Source organism: Vipera berus (genome assembly GCF_964194415.1).
Source record: "Vipera berus genome assembly, chromosome: 6".
Lineage (NCBI taxonomy): Eukaryota > Metazoa > Chordata > Lepidosauria > Squamata > Viperidae > Vipera > Vipera berus.
Window position 1 is genome coordinate 58,027,491 of NC_138208.1, and position 20,575 is coordinate 58,048,065.

Below are 20,575 nucleotides of genomic sequence, written 5' to 3' on the forward strand. Positions count from 1 at the left end.
TAGCATTTAAGTCTTCATTATCATACTTTAAAAGAAAGGAAGCAGCATGAAAGGGAATCAAAATAAATCCTAGAGTCTTGTAAGCTGTTTTTGGTAGCTTTTTTAAAAAAGGGACTGAGTTTAGCTCTCTAACTTATTTATCTTTTTTCCTAAAAGAAGTGGTATTTAGAGGCAGGCAGAGATGGGCCTCTTCTCATAATATCAATGCAACGTGTGCCAAATAATATTGCATTAAGATTTTATAATACATGTATATATATATATTGTGGAAAAGCCACTACAGAAATTGCCTGTTCTTCTTCCGTAGGAAATGTCAAATTGCTACTTTCTATTTAAGATAGTTTTAGGAAACATGTTTTATTAAAACTTTGCAGCAGTAGTGATTATAAATACATTAATCAAAAACAGATTTTTAGGTATCAATTTATTCTGAACACTGCACCTTTGAGCAGAGATTAGGATAACTGATAATTTGGAAGATTGTCTTTCTCCATTTGAAAAATGGAACTGAAGCAGTTGTGCTGTTTTTTTTACCTTCTTCCATTGCTGGAGCGGATGAAGGCACCCATGAAGAAATACAGCAAATAGATCCCAAAAATGGAAAAGTGTAAAAGTGTTTTTTGTTAATGGCTTATATAGTTTTAAAATATATTCATTATGATTTCTTTTAAACAATGTTTGAGAACCCAGAACTTTCTACATTGCAAAAAGTTAATGCTGGAGCATATACAGGTAGTCCCTGATTTACGATCACAGTTGAGCCCAAAATTTATGTTGCTAAGCGAAATATTTGTTAGATGAGTTTTGCTCCATTTTACAATCTTTGCCACAGCTGTTAAGTGAATCACGGCAGTTGTTAAGTTAGTAACGCGGTTGTTAAGTGAATCTGGCTTCCCCATTGATTTTGCTTGTCAGAAGGTCCCAAAAGGACCCTGGGACACTGCAGTCGTCATAAATATGAGTTAGTTTCCAAGTGTTTGAATTTTGATCACATTATGGAGATGCTGCAGTGATTGTAAGTGTGAAAACAGTCCTAAGTTACTTTTTTCAGTGCCATTGTAACTTTGAACAGTCACTAAATGAGCTGTTGTACGTCGAAGACTACCTGTACACATATGTAACATGCAATATAAGGTTCTGAAATCTTTTATTTTTTCATACAGATAGCACTTTCTAAAAATAACAAGGAAAAACTATTGGATCAACAAGCAGAAGAAAAAAGCTATAATCATGTTGTTTTTTTAATATGAACAGAAGTTCATGTATTGCTATAGAAATCATCTAAATAACTAAAGATGATGTTATCAGTTTTATTCAAACTGTTAATTCCTTTTCCATTCCAGAGAAGCCTAATTCATTTAGATGTATTTATATTGGTAAAAGTGTTGGGCTTAAAAGATGGGAAGGGACTAAGAGAAAGGTTGGTTAACTCAGGTTTACAATAACTAATACGTTTTAGAAGTATGAAGCCAGCACAAGGAAAAGTCATATTGAGAATGTAGGCATACAGTTTATCAAGATGAACCATATTCAAGAAATAATAAAAACCAGACAATGTGAAGTCTTTGAGGATTCTAGATTTTGATGGTCAGATTTGCCTTGACCATTACATATTCACAAATATAAATGTAACTACCTGATGCAACCCCTCACCACTTTTACTTTTGTAGTGTTACATGCAGACACTACAGTTTGAGTTGAAAGATTTCCCTGTTCCTCAGCACCATTTAAGGAATGCGGAATAACTTCCCCAATGTTTCATTTTTAAGATTTTCTCTATAACTTGAACTCTCTTTTACTTTCACCTCTTTCCAGACCCAACAGTAATAACAAAGATGCCTGGCCATCATTACAGAGTTCAAGTAAATCAGTCAACGGCTTAACAATGGAACACAGGAAAACGCCTCCTATTTTAGAAAATGGCACAGACCCAGAACACATGACTCCAGATGGTCCAGATTCAGATTTCGGGTAATTGTGCTGCCTTTTATACTTCAGTTAGTTTTCTTTCTCTCTCACTGTTGTGGAGGGATGATTTTTTTTCCAGCCTCTGTCTGGAGAGCTGAATTCAAATGCTGATAAAACTACAAATAAATATGGTTGCCCCAGTTCACTAGTTGATTTTTTAATCCTAATGTGGATGAAAAAACTGTTCATTATTCAATGAGCAGCTTTTCAGTAGATGCCTGTATAAAGGTAAGGGTTGCAAATGAGAAGAAACATTTTTAAACAATCGCTGGCATCAGCATTCTAGGAAAGGATAATATCAGCTAAACAACAAACTTATATTGCAGTATATGAACTCTGATTTCTGGTGACCTTTACTTAAGTGGTTTAAATATTTTGAACCAAATGTAAAAATAAAAATATTCACTTAGATTATATTCGTATTACACAAATATGGCACTATACTGAGTTGCATTAATTTTTCCCTTTCCTAAAAGTTTCTGGATTTGTATTAAATATTTTAAGAAATTTCTTGCATTGTGAATATTTTGTCTTTTTATATCGTGGATTAAAAGTGCATATACTGTAGCACTTTGATGTAGCTGAACTTGTGTGCTTCATGTTGCAGTAATACTGTGTAATAAGGAAACAAATCATGGAGTTCTGTGCCATAGTACACCGGTGGCTCAATTAATTTGGTAGTAATAGATGAATGCCTTTTATTTCAGCAGTTACTCTTGTATTGAATGCATACTTCACATCTAATGATGATATTTGAACACTTCAGGATGCACCATTCTTGTAGAAGAATATTCTTATTTGTGAGACCACTCTTTGTCTGACCAAGCACTTTTATGTTATTTTACTCAAGTTTAATCTCCTGCCCAGAAACAAGTAGTCTGATTTACATTGTATTAATTGTAAATGAAAAGCTGTCTACTAAAATGGGTTATAAAATAGTGTGGTAACGCTCTACGATTGTTAGTTTATTTCAGTTATAAGCGTAGGAAATTTAGTGAAAATATTTTGAAAATCTAATGTGATTTCAGCTAATGAGGAACCCCCACAACAACATCTAAAATGAGGCTTTCCTTTTTCCATAATGTAGGTTATGGAAAGTCAGCCCAAGGGAAGAAAAAGTGACCATGTTCTTCTGTTAGTGCTATTGGTTTGAGAAAGAAAAAAATTATTTTGATACATATTCGGCATTTCATCTAAATCAGGAATGCAGTTTCAGATGGATTGCATGTAACCTATCAAAAGTTTCAGTGTGAAACTTTTCAGGCCCCTGCACATATCAGTAAAAATTGTAATGTTTAAGGAACAGAAGGCAGAAATTATTAAATATTGGGATAAGCCGTATTATATTCCCCACAATTGCATACCTCCGCTCTAATTGGTTCTAGGAAGTTACCTGATATTCAGCCATACTTTCACTAGTCCAAGAAATTAAAGTTTATATTTGTAAGGAAAACCTGAATATTTAGGCAGCTATTTATCAAGACGTTTTCATCATTATATAATGGAATAAAATTCAAAATTAAATCTTGAGTGTCTGAAAAATATAATCTGTTCCAATGCAGTTTAAAACATATTTAGAAAGTGTTAAATAACAATTAGAAATGCAATATACACTTTTTCATATCTTTTCCAGTTTACTCCTTTATATTAAATAAATTTCCACGTTTTTACATTTTGTCTTTCTTTTTGTCAGTTAAGTTTGCAATAATCAAATTCCGACTAAGCTCACTAAACCTAGCTAGTGTTTGAAGTGTAATTACCTCTTTATTTTAAATAAAAAGTAAAGGTAAAGGAGTCCCTGTGGCTTTTATTCCACTAGTTGTAGCTGACTTTAGAGGGTCCTGCTCATCTGTTGTCATGGTTCCGATAAATGAGACAGTTCAAACAAATTCAAACATTGACATCTGTTTTTTTTAAGTCATTGAGCCAGAGCTATCTGAAGATGTTTCTGTGGTCATATCATCAGCATGACATCATGCCACAGTGCAAAGTGTACAGTGAAACATGGAATGCTGTTACCTGCCCATCTAAGCAATACCCATTTATTTACTTGCATTTACATGCTTTCAAACTGCTAGGTTGACAGCAGCTGATGCAAGGTGACGGGAACTCACTGTCTCCCAGTGGTAGGACTTGAACCGCTGGGGTATATACCTTCTCGGATGTCTTTTAAGCACTGAGCCACTGTGCTTTTTATTTTAAATAAATGCACTTGAAAATAAATACTACTGGTTCTGTATTAACTTTGTACAGATAATCCCCAATTTATAATCACAGTTGGGACCGGAATTTTGGTTGCTAAGTGATGCTGTTTTTAAACAAGTCATCATATGACCAGACCAGATTTTACAACTATTTTTACTATGATTGTTGAGTGAATCACCATGGTTGTTACTGGATGAGTTCGGCTTCACCCAGTTGAAGTTGTTTGTCAGAAACTGGCTGGGAAAGTCACTAGTCACAATTACATGACTGCAGGAGTCTGCAGCTGGTTGTAAATGCAAACTGATTGCCAAGTGCCTGAATTGTCGTCATGTGACTGTAGGGATGGTGTAACAGTTGTAACTTTGAGGATAGGTTGTAAATCATTTTTACAAGGCTGTCATAGCTCTGAATCATTAAACAAACAATTATAAGTCGAGGACTACCTATAGTGACTTTTGCTGCCCTAACTAGATTCAGATGAAATCTTAGGCTTGGGATATATAGGCTTACAGCATTAAGACACTTTTTGAAATATAACTGTTGTAGATTTAAGATTAGACTTTATTGTGAGAATAGTTTAGAAAGGTATTTTATATTTCTGAGGGGTGCCTGGGTTTAGTACCTCATTTAAATATTTTCACTTTAAAAATAAAACATTATTTTTGTTTTTATTGTTACACAAAATCATCTAACACAGGCATGTCAAATCATGACTTTTCCCCCATTGCTGGCAATGGGGTGGGCACGGTTTTAGTATGATGCATCCGGCCTGCGGGCCGGCAGTTTGACATGCCTGATCTAACAGTTTACAATTCTTAGATTAAATTTATTTTTAATTTGAATATCAAAACTCACAGCCTTAGGTTTATTTATTTGTTAATCAAATTTATATAGCTGCCTATCTCATTGCAGGCAGTTCTGGGTGGCACACAACAATCTTTAAAGAATTGTTTAAAGACATGTCAAGAGTGGAAAGAATGCATTACAAGTAAACTAGCTATATCTCTTTAAATAGGATGCTTTGCCAGTAATTAGGATTTATAGTATATTTTAAAAGTAAGTAAAATCACTTTAGTGACAATTGGATACAAAATTGGCTAATTTCAAAAAAGAAAGACCATTTGAATGCTGTTCCTTCATCTTGCTATCTTCACATATTCTTCTTTATAAAACTCCAGTTTAACATTGACCATATCATTTTCATCTACGAAGTAGTAATGCTGTTCTTCAAAATAATATTAATAGTATTGTTTTCCATCCAAATTTTATATATTGCACTGTGTGGTGATTAAACTATAGTTTGTTATTGTTCCCTTCCACTTTTAATAGTTATATTAGACCATTGGATTTTAAATGTTACCATGGTTATGTGTTGCAGTGATATATTGTATCAGCAATTGCATATGATATACATTCCAGCAAGCAGTTCCTTCATAATTTAGTTTTTTAGAGCAGAGATTGCCAACCCCAGGCCATGGACAAGTACCAGTCTGTGGCCTGTTAGGAACCAGGCCATGAAAATGGTGGGCAAGCAAGCAAAGCTTCATCTGTGCATGTCGGGATCTAGGTTGTGCATGAAACCATTCCCTCCCCCCCGAAACTGGTCCCTTATGCCAGAAAGGTTGAGGTCAGCTGCTTTAGAGGAAAATCTGTTTTGTCTTCTCTCTCTCTTTTTTCCCCCAAGTATTAGTTTAATTCTAGTTCAACTCATTCATTCTCTCTTTATTTTTCTAATAATTTGTGTATATCAATGTCCCAAAGATGCTTTTCAACAGGCAACTGAACTTTCTTGGTTTATTTTTCTTAAAAAATTTTCTCTTCTCATCTAACGAGCTTGTTCAGTTCACCAAATTCAGTTCTTGGATAAGAAGTGAAATGTTTTCAAAGAAAAAAGCAAAGTCCAATTGCTTTTTGAAAAGCATCTTTGTGACAACCACGATCTGGATGATTGAGAATCTCCATAGACGATGTATTATTAAAGATAATTTTTCCTCCAGTGGATTGTATACAAATATTATTTCAGCAACAAGTTGAAAGTAACATGCTCTGGATTATATTAGCACTGCTACATGTTTGGATCCTGTTATTAAAAATAAGTGATGAAAGAGGGGAGCTTTGTTACAGTTTAAAAAATATGGACATTTAAAATAAATGTGTTTATTTAAATGCTTGTTTGTTTAAGAAGGAATAATATAGTATAGCTAGTCCTTGATATATGACCGTAATTGAGCCCAAAAGGTTTTGTTGCTGAGATATTTGTTAACTGCGTTTTGCACAATTTTATGACATTTCTTGCCAAATTTGTTAAGTGAATCACTGAAGTTGTTAACTTAGTAACATAATTATTAAATGAACCTGGCTTCCCTATTGCCTTTGCTTGTCAGAAGGTTGCAAAATTCATAAATATGAGTCAGTTGCCAAGCATCTGAATTTTGATCATATGACCATGGAGATGCTGCACAGTCATAAGTGTGAAAAATGGTCATAAGACATTTTTTTCAGTGCCTTTGTAACTTGGAACGGTCACTAAATAAACTGTTGTAAGTCAAGGACTACCTGTACTATAAAGCAGAACATTCCAAGACTTCTTTTGTCTGCCTTTTAAAGTGGACCAGACTGGGACCCCAGAGCTATGAATGATAATACTTTTATTATAAGGTTATAGAGTGCATTTCCCCCCACATTCCCTTTTATCTTTATGAGAACTAGGGAGGTTATGTCTGAGACACTTTCTGAAATTAATGTTCTGTCACAGACACAGATTTCATTTTTCTGACCATTGCTTTTGTTGCAGTTCTACATCTATTTCTCCACATTATTATTATTACCCATTACATTATTCTGTCTTCAATGAGATTTAAGGAAAACTACTGTATTTTCCGGCGTATAAGACGAGTGGGCGTATAAGATGACCCCCCAACTTTTGAGATGATTTTCAAGATTTTTCATCTTATTTATTTATTTATTTATTTATTTATTAATGGGATTTATATCCCACCCTATCTCCCGAGGGACTCAGGGCGGCTAACAACAACAGAACTTAAAGGTCTCTGTACAGTAAATTAAAAATAAAAATTTGAAATAAATTAAAATAAAGAATAGAGTTAGAGTTGTAAACATAATTAAAATCCCTGTCAGTCTAGGTCAGCCAGGTGGAAAAGGAGTGTTTTGAGGCCGCGGCGAAAGGACTGGAGATCTTGGGCCATCCGAAGCTCAGGGGGGAGCTGGTTCCACAGGGCTGGCACTCCCACAGAGAAGGCTCTTCCCCTGGGGGTCGCAAGCCAACATTGTCTAGCCGACGGTACCCTGAGGAGGCCTTCTCTGTGTGAGCGTACTGGGCGATGGGAATTCGTTCCCGGTAGCAGATGGTCCTGCAAATATCCCGGGCCTAAGCCATGTAGGGCTTTAAAGGTAAGAACCAGCACCTTAAATCTCACCCGGAGGGCAACCGGTAGCCAATGCAGCTCACGTAGGAGGGGTGTAATATGGGAGTATTGGGGTGCTCCCATCACTACCCGTGCAGCTGCACTCTGCACCAGTTGAAGCCTCCGGGTGGTCTTCAAGGGCAGCCCCATGTAGAGAGCATTACAGCAGTCTATACGGGAGGTAACGAGTGCGTGGGTGACTGTACGTAGGGCATCTTGGTCCAGAAAGGGGCGCAACTGGTGTACCAGGCGAATCTGGGCAAATGCCCCCCTAGCCACGACTCCAATATGATCTTCAAAACTGAGTCGTGAATCCAGGAGGACGCCCAGGTTGCATGCTCTATCAACGGGAGGTAATATCTCTCCTCCTATAATCAAAGATGGAACCTCTTGGACTAAACGAGATGTCGGTATGTAAAGCCACTCAGTTTTGGCCGGGTTGAGTCGGAGCCTGTTCTTTCCCATCCAAATCTGTACCGCTTCCAAGCAACGGGACATCACATCGAGGGCATCACTGGGTTGGTTTGGGGTGGAGATGAACAACTGGGTATCATCCACATATTGGTGATACCTCACCCCAAAACCACGAATGATTTCACCCAGCGGCTTCATATAGATGTTGAACAGGAGGGGCGAGAGCACCGATCCCTGAGGCACCCCACAACTAAGGGGCCTTGGGGTTGATCTCTGCCCCCCTGCCAACACCGTCTGCGAACGGCCCGGAAAATCAGCGACCCCGGGAAGGCACGCCCTCCCCTCTCACTGTGGAGGAAGCAGGGCAGGCTGGCATCTGGCGGGAGCCGGCAGGGTAGTCCTGCGCACGCGCGCGCTCCCCGGCTCCTAAGGAGTCCTCGGGGAGCCATGGCAGGTGCCTCACGCTCTTCCCTCTTGAAGCAACATCGTTGGAGCCGTCCGGCGTCGGGCGGGAGCCGGCAGGCCAGTGCTGCACATGCGCGCACTCCCCGGCTGCTAAGGAGTGCAGCCAAGCCGGAGTTGAAAGGGACTTTTCCTTCCACCCACCCTTTGGAATAGACGCAAGAGATCCCGAGGTCTGGCGTTTGCAAGGGGGAGGGGAAGGGGCTGAGAGGCTCTTGGGGGTGGGAAGGGAGGGGGGACTGGACTAAGGAGGCTTGAAGTTGCTTTGCAAGAATGGGGGCGCTTGATTGATTTATGTACTATTTTCCGGCGTATAAGATGACTGGGCGTATAAGACGACCCCCCAACTTTTGAGGTGATTTTCATGGGTTAAAAAGTCATCTTATACGCCAGAAAATACGGTATATTATTAGTAACTAATTTATTACTTTATAGAAAATTTCCTATTACCTGAATTACATGGATAATTTTAATTGTACTTATGGCTTAAATTAAACTTTTAGTTTTTGGTAGTCATTTGCTGCATTTGATGTTACTACATGAAGACATTTGTAACTTTTGCCAGCTTTATTTCATTGCTAACATTTGTTGGGTTTGGCAAGATAATTTTTTTGTTAAGCACTCAGGTTTAAGTAATTTTCTTTGAATCTGGAAGATGGGAGAAATACAGAAAGCTACATCAAATTAGGTTTTTACAGACTAGGATAGATTTATTCTTATTTTAACATGTTCTGAAAAAACTTTATTCAAAATGTTTTATTATTTTTGGATTAAAATCTGTTAATATTTAGGTTGCTGTATCACTGCCCTTATCAGACAGATGCTTCAGAATTCAAATATTCCCTTAACTATTGTTGGAAATGTTAAATTCAAGTACATTTTTGGGTGCCAATTTTTCTCCAGTATTCATATCACAGATTACAGTCACTATTTCTGACTAAAGTATTTTTTGAACAAAGGTATATTTGAAGACATTTATGCAACTTTGTGATCAAGATGCATTCTATCTTCAAGTCACAAAACCACATAGTTTTATTTTAATGTTAATTGATTAAATGTTAATTAACATTTGATAACATATTAATTTATTACATTCAATGTAATATGTCTAAATCAGTGATGTTCAGTATCTGTATCTCTTATTTATAGCTTCCCTTCTACCAAGTCAGTAATGTAGTAAGCTGTGTACTATACTTCTGCTGAATTGCCAAGACAATGAATGTTTAAATCTTGGATTTTTATCAGTGTTTCCTGATAATATATTTGGATTAGTGGAAGAACTCTGTACAGGCAGATATGTATAGCTTAATTCCAGTTAAAAAAACACATTCCAGTATGTGCACCTGAGCTTATCTTTTTTGCTCACTTGATTCTTTATATTGCTTGATTCAGTATCTGTATCTGAACTACATTACTGTAACTCGTTCAGACCACTCTTTCTCTATTTTTTATGAATTACAGCATCATCTATGTTTTGTATTGATCGTCCCTTGTTCTTTCTGTTACAATGGTCTTTCAAGCTAATTTATCTGTAGAGTAAATTTGTGAATGGCAGTTTTAAGATGCTCAGATTACTTGAGTGTTTCAAATAGCAACAGCAATAGCACTTAGACTTATATATTGCTCCACAGTGCTTTACAGCACTCTCTAATTCAGACATGTCAAACTCGCGACGTCATGTGACGTTGCGCAACATTTCGGAGCTTTTTCAGCATTGTCGGCAATGGGGTGGGCATGATTTCCCGATGACGCGTCCGGCCCGTGGGCTGGCAGTTTGATACCCCTGCTCTAAGTGGTTTACAGTGTCAGCATATTGCTCTCAACAATCTGGGTCTTCATTTAACGACCTCAGAAGGATGGAAAGCTGAGTCAATCTTGAGCCTGTCAGGATCAAACTGGATGTAGGCAGAGTTAGCCTGTAATACTGCATTCTAATCACTGTGCACCACTGTGCTAGAATTGCTAGAAAGAGACATAGCATTAAAAATGTAGCTTTTCTGTTAAAATAAATGATTCAAAGACTTTAAATTCCTCCTACCTCCTCCAAACTAGTATATTTTTAATCTGAATACCAGAATTTCTTGAGCACTACATACCATCAGTCTGAAATCCAGTGTTATTTTATTTTAACAATCTGAAGCCACACTTAGAGCTTTTCCGTTTATTTATTTACTGGATTGATATCTCACCTTATATTCAAGAGCTCAAGATAGCATAAGACTACTATTTTTCTCAAACAGAATTGGAGACAGGCTGGGCTGAGACAATTACTAGCCCATACAGTTGCAAGAAAAAGTATGTGAACCCTTTGGGATTACGTGGAGTTTTGCATGAATTGGCCATAAAATGCGCTCTAAACGTTATGTAAGTCACAACAATAGAAAAACACAGTCTGCTTAAAATAATGCTACACAAACAGCTGTTGTCATGTTGTAATTGAACATAAGATGGAAACATTCACAGTGCAGGGTGGAAAAAGTATGTGAACCTTTGGACTTAATAACTGGTTGACCCTCCTTTGGCAGCAATAACCTCAACCAAACGTTTCCTGTAGTTGCAGAACAGACCTGCACAACAATCTGGAGTAATTTTGGACCACTCCTCTTCACAAAACTGTTTCAGTGTAGCAATATTCTTGGGATGTCTGGTGTGAATCGCTCTCTTAAGGTCATGCCACAGCATTTCAATCGGGGTGAGGTCAGGACTCTGACTGGGCCACTCCAGAAGGCATATTCTGTTCTGTTGAAGTCACTGTTTTGTTGAATTACTTGTATGCTTTGGGTCATTGTACTGTTGCATCACCCATCCTCTGCGGAGCTTCAGTTGGTGGACAGATGGTCGTACGTTTTCCTGCAAAATGTCCTGATAAACTCTGGAATTCATTTTCTCATCAATGACAACAATCCGTCCAGGCCCTGAGGCAGCAAAGCAGCCCCAAACCATGATGCTCCCTCCGCCATGTTTTACAGTGGGGATGAGGTTTTGATGTTGGTGTGCTGTGCCTTTTTTTCTCCACACATAGTGTTGTGTGTTTTTCCCAAACAACTCAATTTTGGTTTCATCTGTCCACAGTATATTTTGCCAGTAGTGCTGTGGAACATCCAGGTGCTGTTTTGCAAACTTAAACGTGCTGCAATATTTTTTTTGGACAGCAATGGCTTCCTCCGTGGTGTCCTCCCATGTACTCCATTCTTGTTTAATGTTTTCCTTATTGTAGATGTGTCAACAAAAATGTTAGCATGTGCCAGAGATTTCTGTAGGTCTTTAGCTGACACTCTAGGATTCTTCTTTACCTCATAAAGCATTATGTGCTGTGCTCTTGCAGTCATTTTTACAGGACGACCACGCCTAGGGAGAGTAGCAACAGTGCTAAACTTTCTCCATTTGTAGACAGTCTGTCTTACCGTGGACACATGAACATCAAGGCTTTTGGAGATACTTTTGTAACCCTTTCCAGCTTCATGCAAGTCAACAATTCTTGATCGTAGGTCTTCTGAGAGCTCTTTTCTGCGAGACGTGGTTCACATCAGACAGTGCTTCTTGAGACCAGTAAACCCAAAACAGGTGTGTGTTTTTAAAGGGCAGGACAGCTGTCAGCAACACATCCAATATCATCACACTGATTGGAGTCAAGGTTGGCTCACTCCTGGCTCCAATTAGCTCTTGGAGAAGTCATTAGTCTAGGGGTTCACATACTTTTTCCACCCTGCACTGTGAATGTTTACATGTTATGTTCAATTAAAACATGACAACAGCTAATGTTTGTGTAGTATTATTTTAAGCAGACTGTGTTTTTCTATTGTTGTGACTTACATGACGTTTAGAGTGCATTTTATGGCCAATTCATGCAAAACTCCACGTAATCCCAAAGGGTTCACATACATTTTCTTGCAACTGTAGTCACCCTGGGAGCTTATGTGACTGAGAGGGGATTACAACCTGGGTCATTCCATTACTGATTTAATCTCTATGTCACATTAAAATGCTTGCAAATAAATTTCTGTTGCAATAATTACAACTGGAATTGATTGCAGATAAGGTTTAAATAATTTTGTGCAGGATAAGTCAGGATTTTTCTAATTGAAATTTTCATTAAGTAAAGCTAATGAAATTCAAAAGTAAAGCAGAATGTGCAAATGGATATATAAAAATAGTTACTAAAACAATACAAGGTTCTTTTTAAGCTAGTAAAAGGTTTTAATTTTACTTCCTATAGTTTACTCCATTAAATTAATTTTGTATCATTTTCATCTGCTTAAATATTGTTTCTTTTTCTCTAGTTCTATTGACAAGCCATCAGATTCTCTCAGTATAGGAAATTGTGACAACTCACAACAGGTAAGATCCTAACAAGAATGTTTCTGAATTCTGTTAGTTGCATATTTTTGTAATTATAACTAATTTGTGGCAAAGAGAGCTCTGCTTTCATATAAAACTATATACATTTTGAATTTAAACTTGTCATAGTAAATACAGTAGCTTTTTTTCTCAGCTGCCAAATTTTTGGAAATGATTTAAAAATTACCAATATACTTCTAAAACTCTTGGGCCTGTTTGACTGTTTGTAACCTTCAATTGGGCAAAACAGTGGAACATAGGATAACAGTTTTTGAATGTACATACCTCAAATGGACTAACTTACAGCAGGGCTTTTCAACCTTTTACCCATTGTACCACTTTTAGAATATGGCAACATCCGAGTACCACCAGTCGCCTAGCTCCACCCATCTCTCGCTTAGGCTTGTGCAGTACTGCCACCGGTTCAGCTCATTCCCCTCCCCCGCCACCACTTTTGTAGGATGGTCGTGTACCACCTGCCAGGTACCAATGTACCACAGGTGGTACCCATACCAGTGGTTGAAAAGCCCTGACTTACAGAATACATCCAAAATCCAGGGCATTTCTGTGACGTTGAAATTTGGCAAAGTTGTGGCTGCTTCAATGCATTTCCAATACTCCCTGCCAGTTTCCCAAGGAAAGTCAATGAGGAAGCGGGCAGGAAGTTGGAAGTCATTTATTTTATTTTATTTTGTTTTTGTTTTGCCCACCCATGGTCATTCCATTTCTCTATTTAGGTAATATATCTGAAACAGTGATCCAATGGGTCATGGGTTATCTAGTAAGCTGATAAAATTATCTTCTCTTAGAATTTTTTTATTATATGGTTGTACCATATTTGCAAAACTGAATCTTATTTTACCTGACTTTTTTCCTTTTAGATATCAAATAGCGACACACCATCACCACCTCCCGGTTTATCAAAATCCAATTCAGTCATCCCAATCAATTCATCCAATCACAGTGCACGTTCTCCATTTGAAGGAGCTATAACAGAGTCACAGTCCCTCTTCTCAGATAACTTTCGGCATCCCAATCCAATTCCAAGTGGACTCCCCCCATTTCCAAGCTCTCCACAGACGTCCAGTGACTGGCCCATGGCACCAGAGCCACAGAGTCTCTTCACATCAGGTAATATAGAGTCGCTCTATGAGGGAGATCAGGGGGATGTTTCTAAATATGATAAATAAATATAATATGTAGTATAAGAATAATTATTAATCAATATTTGCACATTGTAATTTGAAATAGTATGTTGCCTTAATTTCACTTTTTAAGTAAATCATGATTATTAAAAGCCATGGTAATACTTTTGTAAAGATTTTCTGTGTGGGTGATGATAAACTTTATTAAAGAAATGAAATTCTATCTTAAATTAACATAACTTTCTTAAAATAAAATTTCACATATTGTGCTTGAATGCAGTATAATTTAACATCAGAATTAGGTAGAATACTTTCCTTATAATTACAAACAGTGATTCATTTAATTTATATATCATAGGCTTTGTTACCTGGCATTAATATATTTAAAAATAAATGTCTGCGGAAACATGCTTCTTTATGAACAACTTTCTCAAATTGATATTATATATGCATGCATTTATTAGTTTAGAGCAGGGGTCTTCAAACTTGGCCCTTTTATGACTTGTGGACTTCAACCCCCAGAATTCCTCAGCCAGGCATGCTGGCTGAGGAATTCTGGGAGTTGAAGTCCACAAGTCATAAAAGGGCCAAGTTTGAAGACCCCTGGTTTAGAGGGTTGATTTCAGGATACAGGAAGTCCTTGACTTGCAACCATTTGTTTAGTGACTGAAGTTACAGCAGCACTAAAAATTGACATGGCTTTTTTTCCCCACTCTTATGAACAGTGCAGCATCCCCATGGTCATGTGATCAAAATTTGGCTACTTGGCAACTGACACTGATGGTTGTAGTATTCTGGGGTCATGTGATCACTTTTTGTGACCTTCTGACAAGCAAAGTCAATGGGGAAGCCAGATTCACTTAAAAACTGTATCACTATCTTAACTGCAATGATTCACTTATTAACTGTGGCAAGAAAGGTCATAAAATGGGGAACAATTCATGTAACTGTCTTGGCTTAGCAACAGAAATTTGAGGCTCAAATGTTGTAAGTTGAGGACTGCTTGTACAACTTCAACTGGTACAGAATTGTTTAGATTGTTCACTTGTTGAAAATTCATCCCCTAATACTGTATAGTATTTCATTAGAGGCTAAAATAAACAATTTATTTTACAAATTTAAGATATTTGTATTTTATCATGAAAATAATAAAGAGTTTCACCCCACAATAAAGACTTGCCAACCATCACCTAATCTGGTAGATCATACTCAATGAATGACATGGACAGTGTCTTATGTAACAATAAATTGATTATTTTTTAAAGACTCTTTGTTTTAATCTCATTAAATGTAATATCTAACATAATATCTAATCGGAACTGAAGTAGCTATGGTGATTTATTTGCTATGTAATTTACTTTTAGAATCTCTTACACATAATATGAAGTAGTTGTTTGTTTATCCTATATGTACGTGACAGGAAATAGAGATAGTCCTTGCTGATTGATGGTAATTGGGATCCAGAACGCGATATGAGTATGATCTGGTAGATCATACTCAATGAATGACATGGACAGTGTCTTATGTAACAATAAATTGATTATTTTTTAAAGACTCTTTGTTTTAATCTCATTAAATGTAATATCTAACATAATATCTAATCGGAACTGAAGTAGCTATGGTGATTTATTTGCTATGTAATTTACTTTTAGAATCTCTTACACATAATATGAAGTAGTTGTTTGTTTATCCTATATGTACGTGACAGGAAATAGAGATAGTCCTTGCTGATTGATGGTAATTGGGATCCAGAACGCGATATGACCATAAAAAGTGTGATATTGCATGACCACATCAACTTATGATGGCAATTCTGGCAGTCCCAGTTGCCATCATTAGGCAAATCCTATGCTGTTGTAGCACCACACAATATGTTATCACTATTTTCAACTTCCTGTTGACCATGCCTCTTGGAAGCCAGCAGTGAAAGTCAGAAAGGATGATCATAGGACTCTGTGACCTTGTAATTGTGAGCCAGTTGCTGAGCACCCAAATTGTATCGGTCATAAATCCCCCTTTTACAGTTCCATTGTAACTTGGAATGGTTGCTGAATAAGTGGTAGTTAAATGATTACCTGTACAGCCATTTTCCTGCTCTCTGCATTTGTTTCTAAATATGTTACAAATGGTAACATAGTGTCAATGGTATTTAGTAAGTATGTTTTGTGCTAACTATTTTATAGTTATCCAAATGACAAAAATGCTAAAGTTGTTTTCATTTTGGGGAGTTAACAAAAAGAAATTATGAATCCAAATTTAAAGATTTTCATGCACAATAGAGATGAGGGTAAGAAAACAAATACAAAACTTGTAAATAGTTTGATATAGGTGGTTTGAGAAGACATTTATCTTTCCTCTCCTCACCCCTCCCCAGAAACCATCCCAGTATCCTCCTCTACAGACTGGCAGGCAGCATTTGGATTTGGTTCATCCAAACAGCAAGAAGATGACTTGGGATTTGACCCCTTTGATATCACCCGCAAAGCCTTAGCAGACCTGATTGAGAAGGAACTGTCTGTTCAAGATCAACCGTCTCTCTCACCAACATCTCTTCAGAATCCTTCCCCACACACTACAACTGCCAAAGGGTCAGGATCTGGATTTCTGCATCCTGCTGCACCCGCAAATGCCAATTCTCTCAATAGCACATTTTCAGTCTTGCCACAGAGGTTCCCACAATTTCAACAGCATCGAGCAATTTATAATTCCTTCAGTTTTCCAGGCCAAGCAACTCGCTATCCTTGGATGGCCTTCCCTCGCAATAACATCATGCACTTGAACCACGCAGCAAATCCCTCTTCAAATAGTAATTTCTTGGACTTGAATGTCCCACCTCAACACAGCACAGGTCTAGGAGGGATCCCCATAGCAGGTAAGTGCCTTGAGTCAGGCAATACATTTGAGTCATATCTTCAACTTTTCTAAACCAGGGTAATAAAGAATAGGAGGGGAAATTAAATTAAATTAAATTAAATTAAAATTTATTTATTTATTTATTTATTTATTTATTTATTTATTTATTTATTTATTTATTTATTTAACTTGCTAGAGCACCCCAATTAGAAAGATTCTAGGTGGTGCACAACGTGAAGAAAATTGTTCATCAAGCCTATTAAAACATAAAGCCATAAAGTCAGAGGGTCACCCGCAATTGCACTTTAAGTCAAGCTCGCATCAAAATGAAATGATTTTGGGAACTTCCAGAATACAAGGAGGCTTAAAACTAACTGTACTGCTGGGTTAAGCATGTTCCATAGTGTGGTGGGTACTACCGAGAAGAACTTGCCTTCCAGCCCATGCCTTGATGGTTGTTACTGAATAGTGGTATAACTGTCATACTGGGAACATGTCTTTTTACTCTGCTGAAGAGAAATATTAAATTTGAATTTAGCCTTCTAATTATGAGCTTTATAAGAAAAGTGGAGTATTCCATGTCCAATCATTAATATTTCAGAAGTTTTATAATTTGCTTTGACTACTTAGTAGTGCTGTAGAATTTATTTTTATTTATAGTTTGAGGTATATTTCAACATGCAAACATTTGCCCTGACTACTCATTACACCTGGAGAACATAATAGCAAATCAGTAGTCATATCATTTACCTTTTTCATTATCTGAACAGTGAAATCTAATACTGTTGAGATGGTACAGACAAGTGAATAAGATGGTACAGAATGCATTAGAAATATAATTGTGCTATATAATGTCTCTATTGTTCAGTTTGATATTCAACCAGAAAATTAAGCATCCAGATTTTTATTTGTATATCTTTTATATTCCAAATTGCACTCAAAATGTTGAAAGTAGAGCACATTCTAATTAACATACACAAAGAAATATGATTGTCAAATCATGATTTTGTTGAATTTAGAACAAAATTTGGTGTCTTTAAATCATAATTCATAATGTTTTTAAAATATATTTTGTGGGTAGCAATTGCATCCTGATTTAGGAGTAATATGACTTGGAGATGACATTTTATCTTTCTAAGCTATTTATCATGAAAATCTTGGTTTTCTTTCTCTATAGATATTTTAAAATAACTAGGAAAACTTAACAATTTTTAATATCATTTTATTAGTAATTGAAACATTCTGAAAAGTTTCAATTTTCCAGTGTCTGTGTCTTCACTTGCTTTGCCTACATGTTCTTTGGTACTTTATTTTTAGCTTTAAGATCGCCTCATTTTTAAAAATCAGTATCAACAGTGCATATAAAAAGTCTACACACTCCTGTTAAAATGCCAGGGTTTTGAGATGTAAAAAAACCCCTCAAAACACCACACCAAAATAAATCACTTCAGAACTTTTTCCATTTTAAACATAGCATATAAGCTGGACAATTCAATTGAAAAGCAAATTGAAACATTTTGGGGGTGGGAAATAATAAAAAAACTTACAGTAACATGGTTTCATAAAGATGCTTGCCCTTAAACTAATACTTTATTGAAGCACCTTTTGATTTTATGACAGCATTCAGTCTTCTGAGGTAAGAGCTGTCAGCATGGCACATCTTGCTTTGGGAGTCTTTGCCAAAGTAAAGGGCAAAATCCTTGAAAAAGTGCTCCAAATCTGCCAGATTACATGGGCATCTACTGTGCATAGCCCTCTTCGGGTCACCTCACAGATTTTCAATTGGATTCAGGTCTGGGCTCTGGCTGAAAAAACTTCCAAAACTTTTATCTTCTTCTGGTGAAGCTATTCTTTGGTTGATTTGGAGGTAAGTGTTGGGTAGTTGTGTTGAAAGATGAAATTCCTCTTCACTTTCAGCATTTTAGCAGAGGTCTGAAGGTTTTGTGCCAAAATTGACTGCTACTTGGAAGTATTCATAATTCTCTCCACCTTAATTAAAGCCCCAGTTCCAGCTGAAGAAAAGCAGCCCCAAAGCACAATGTTGCCCCTGCCATGCTTCATTCTGGATACGATGTACTTTTGGTGATGCATAGTGGGGGTTTTTTTGCATCAAATATAGCTTGGGGAATTATGGCCAAAAAGTTCAATCTTGGTCTCTCCAGATAACATATTTTCCCACGTGCTTTTGTCAGACTGGATGTGTGTTTTGGAAAATGTAGCTGTTTTTCTTTGTAAGAAAAGGCTTCATCTTGTCACCCTACCCCACAGCCAGACATACGAAGAATACGGGACATTGTTGTTACATGTAGGATATAACCAATACTTACCAGAATCAATGCAGCTCCTTTAATGCTACTATAGGCTTCTTGGCAGCCTGTTAAACCAGCTTTCTCCTTTTTTCCCCATCAATTTTGGAGAAACATTCAGTTCTTGGTAATGTCATTGTTGTGCCATATTTGCCCCACTTGTCGATGACTGTCTTCACTGTGTTCCATGATATATCCAATGCATTGGAAATTTTTTGTACCCTTTTCCTGACTGATACATTCCAACAGTGAGATCCCCTTGATGCTTTGTAAGCTTTTTGCAGACTGCAGCTATTGCTATAAGAGGCAACTGAGAAAATGTCAGAAAACTCTTACTAGAACAGCTGAACTTTATGTGGGCTTGATCAGAGTCATTTTAATTGATGGCAGGTATGTACTAACTACTATTTAATATCAGTTTGAATATGACTGGTTAATTCTGAACACACTTACATCCCTACTTATAAGAATACGTGCAAACTTATGCAACCACGTTATTGTAACTTTTTCATTTTTCCCCCATGAAAGACTGTTTTTCAGTTGAATTTGTAAATTTTTTTGAAGTGATTTATCTTGGTCTGTTGTGTTGTTTTTTTTTACATCTCAAGGTCCTGGTATTTTAATGGGGTGTGTAGACTTTTTATATCTACTGTATTTTATTCCAGTATCCAGTCTGTATAAACATTTTTAAAAAATCATGGTTACAGAGTGATTGCTGAGAACCCTCTCCTAATGAAATAAGATTTAGAAGGAAGGACTGTACCAAAAATAAACACCAACCTGAGTGGAATAGGCTGTATAGAACCTGTCTCAGTGTCACCAATGGTATATTCAATCCTGAGTTGGGATATGATATATCACTTCCAGTAATATTAAAGGCAAAGTTAGGGGAAAGGTGTTCTTATGGGGCAATATTTTATATATTTGTTGATTCTCATTTGGACCTACAAAATTTATTGGACCATTATTCCTCAAAATAAAAGTATTATATTTAAGAAGCTTGGATCATTCTAAATCCATTTAGCAACAGAAATTTACATGTATTCTGTATTTTAAAGCTGCTTTTTTATATCCATTGTACAACCATACTTACTTTTATTTGCCATCTGCCCAGTATAATATATATGCGGTTTTCCCACACATTTAATTTTCCCCAAAATAAACTGCATGTAATTGTTTTCTGCAGTGCTATATGTTTTGTATTGTCAGCCTTGAATTGTCAGAGTTGTATCCACTTCTGAAGCAGGGTGTATTATAGCATTTCAATAATATGTTGTTCTTTGCTCCTGTCTGGAGTACTCCAGATTTCTTTTACATGTGCATTCATTCCTTAATTTGTGTTTTATTGTTTAAAAAAACCAATAAAATGTGATTAAATAGATACAAATCATTTACATTTAAAAAGTATTTCAATCTCTTTGTTCTTCCCCTAATGCAAAATGTTAGAGATGCAAGATTT

The 20,575-nt window shown here is 36.7% G+C and overlaps 1 protein-coding gene across 8 annotated transcripts in view; it reads left to right on the forward strand.

Moving 5' to 3' along the window:
- CNOT4 (CCR4-NOT transcription complex subunit 4) overlaps positions 1-20,575 on the forward strand; it is a 77,712-nt gene that overhangs the window by 38,346 nt on the left and 18,791 nt on the right. For 4 of the 8 annotated variants that reach the window (XM_081331130.1, XM_081331129.1, XM_081331134.1 and 1 more), the window contains exons 8-11: positions 1,816-1,971; positions 12,755-12,812; positions 13,694-13,943; positions 16,332-16,829. In XM_081331130.1, the coding sequence (XP_081187256.1) occupies positions 1,816-1,971; positions 12,755-12,812; positions 13,694-13,943; positions 16,332-16,829 (962 nt within the window). The remainder of the gene's footprint in view (positions 1-1,815; positions 1,972-12,754; positions 12,813-13,693; positions 13,944-16,331; positions 16,830-20,575) is intronic. The other 4 variants (XM_081331132.1, XM_081331135.1, XM_081331133.1 and 1 more) reach the window with 1 other exon arrangement.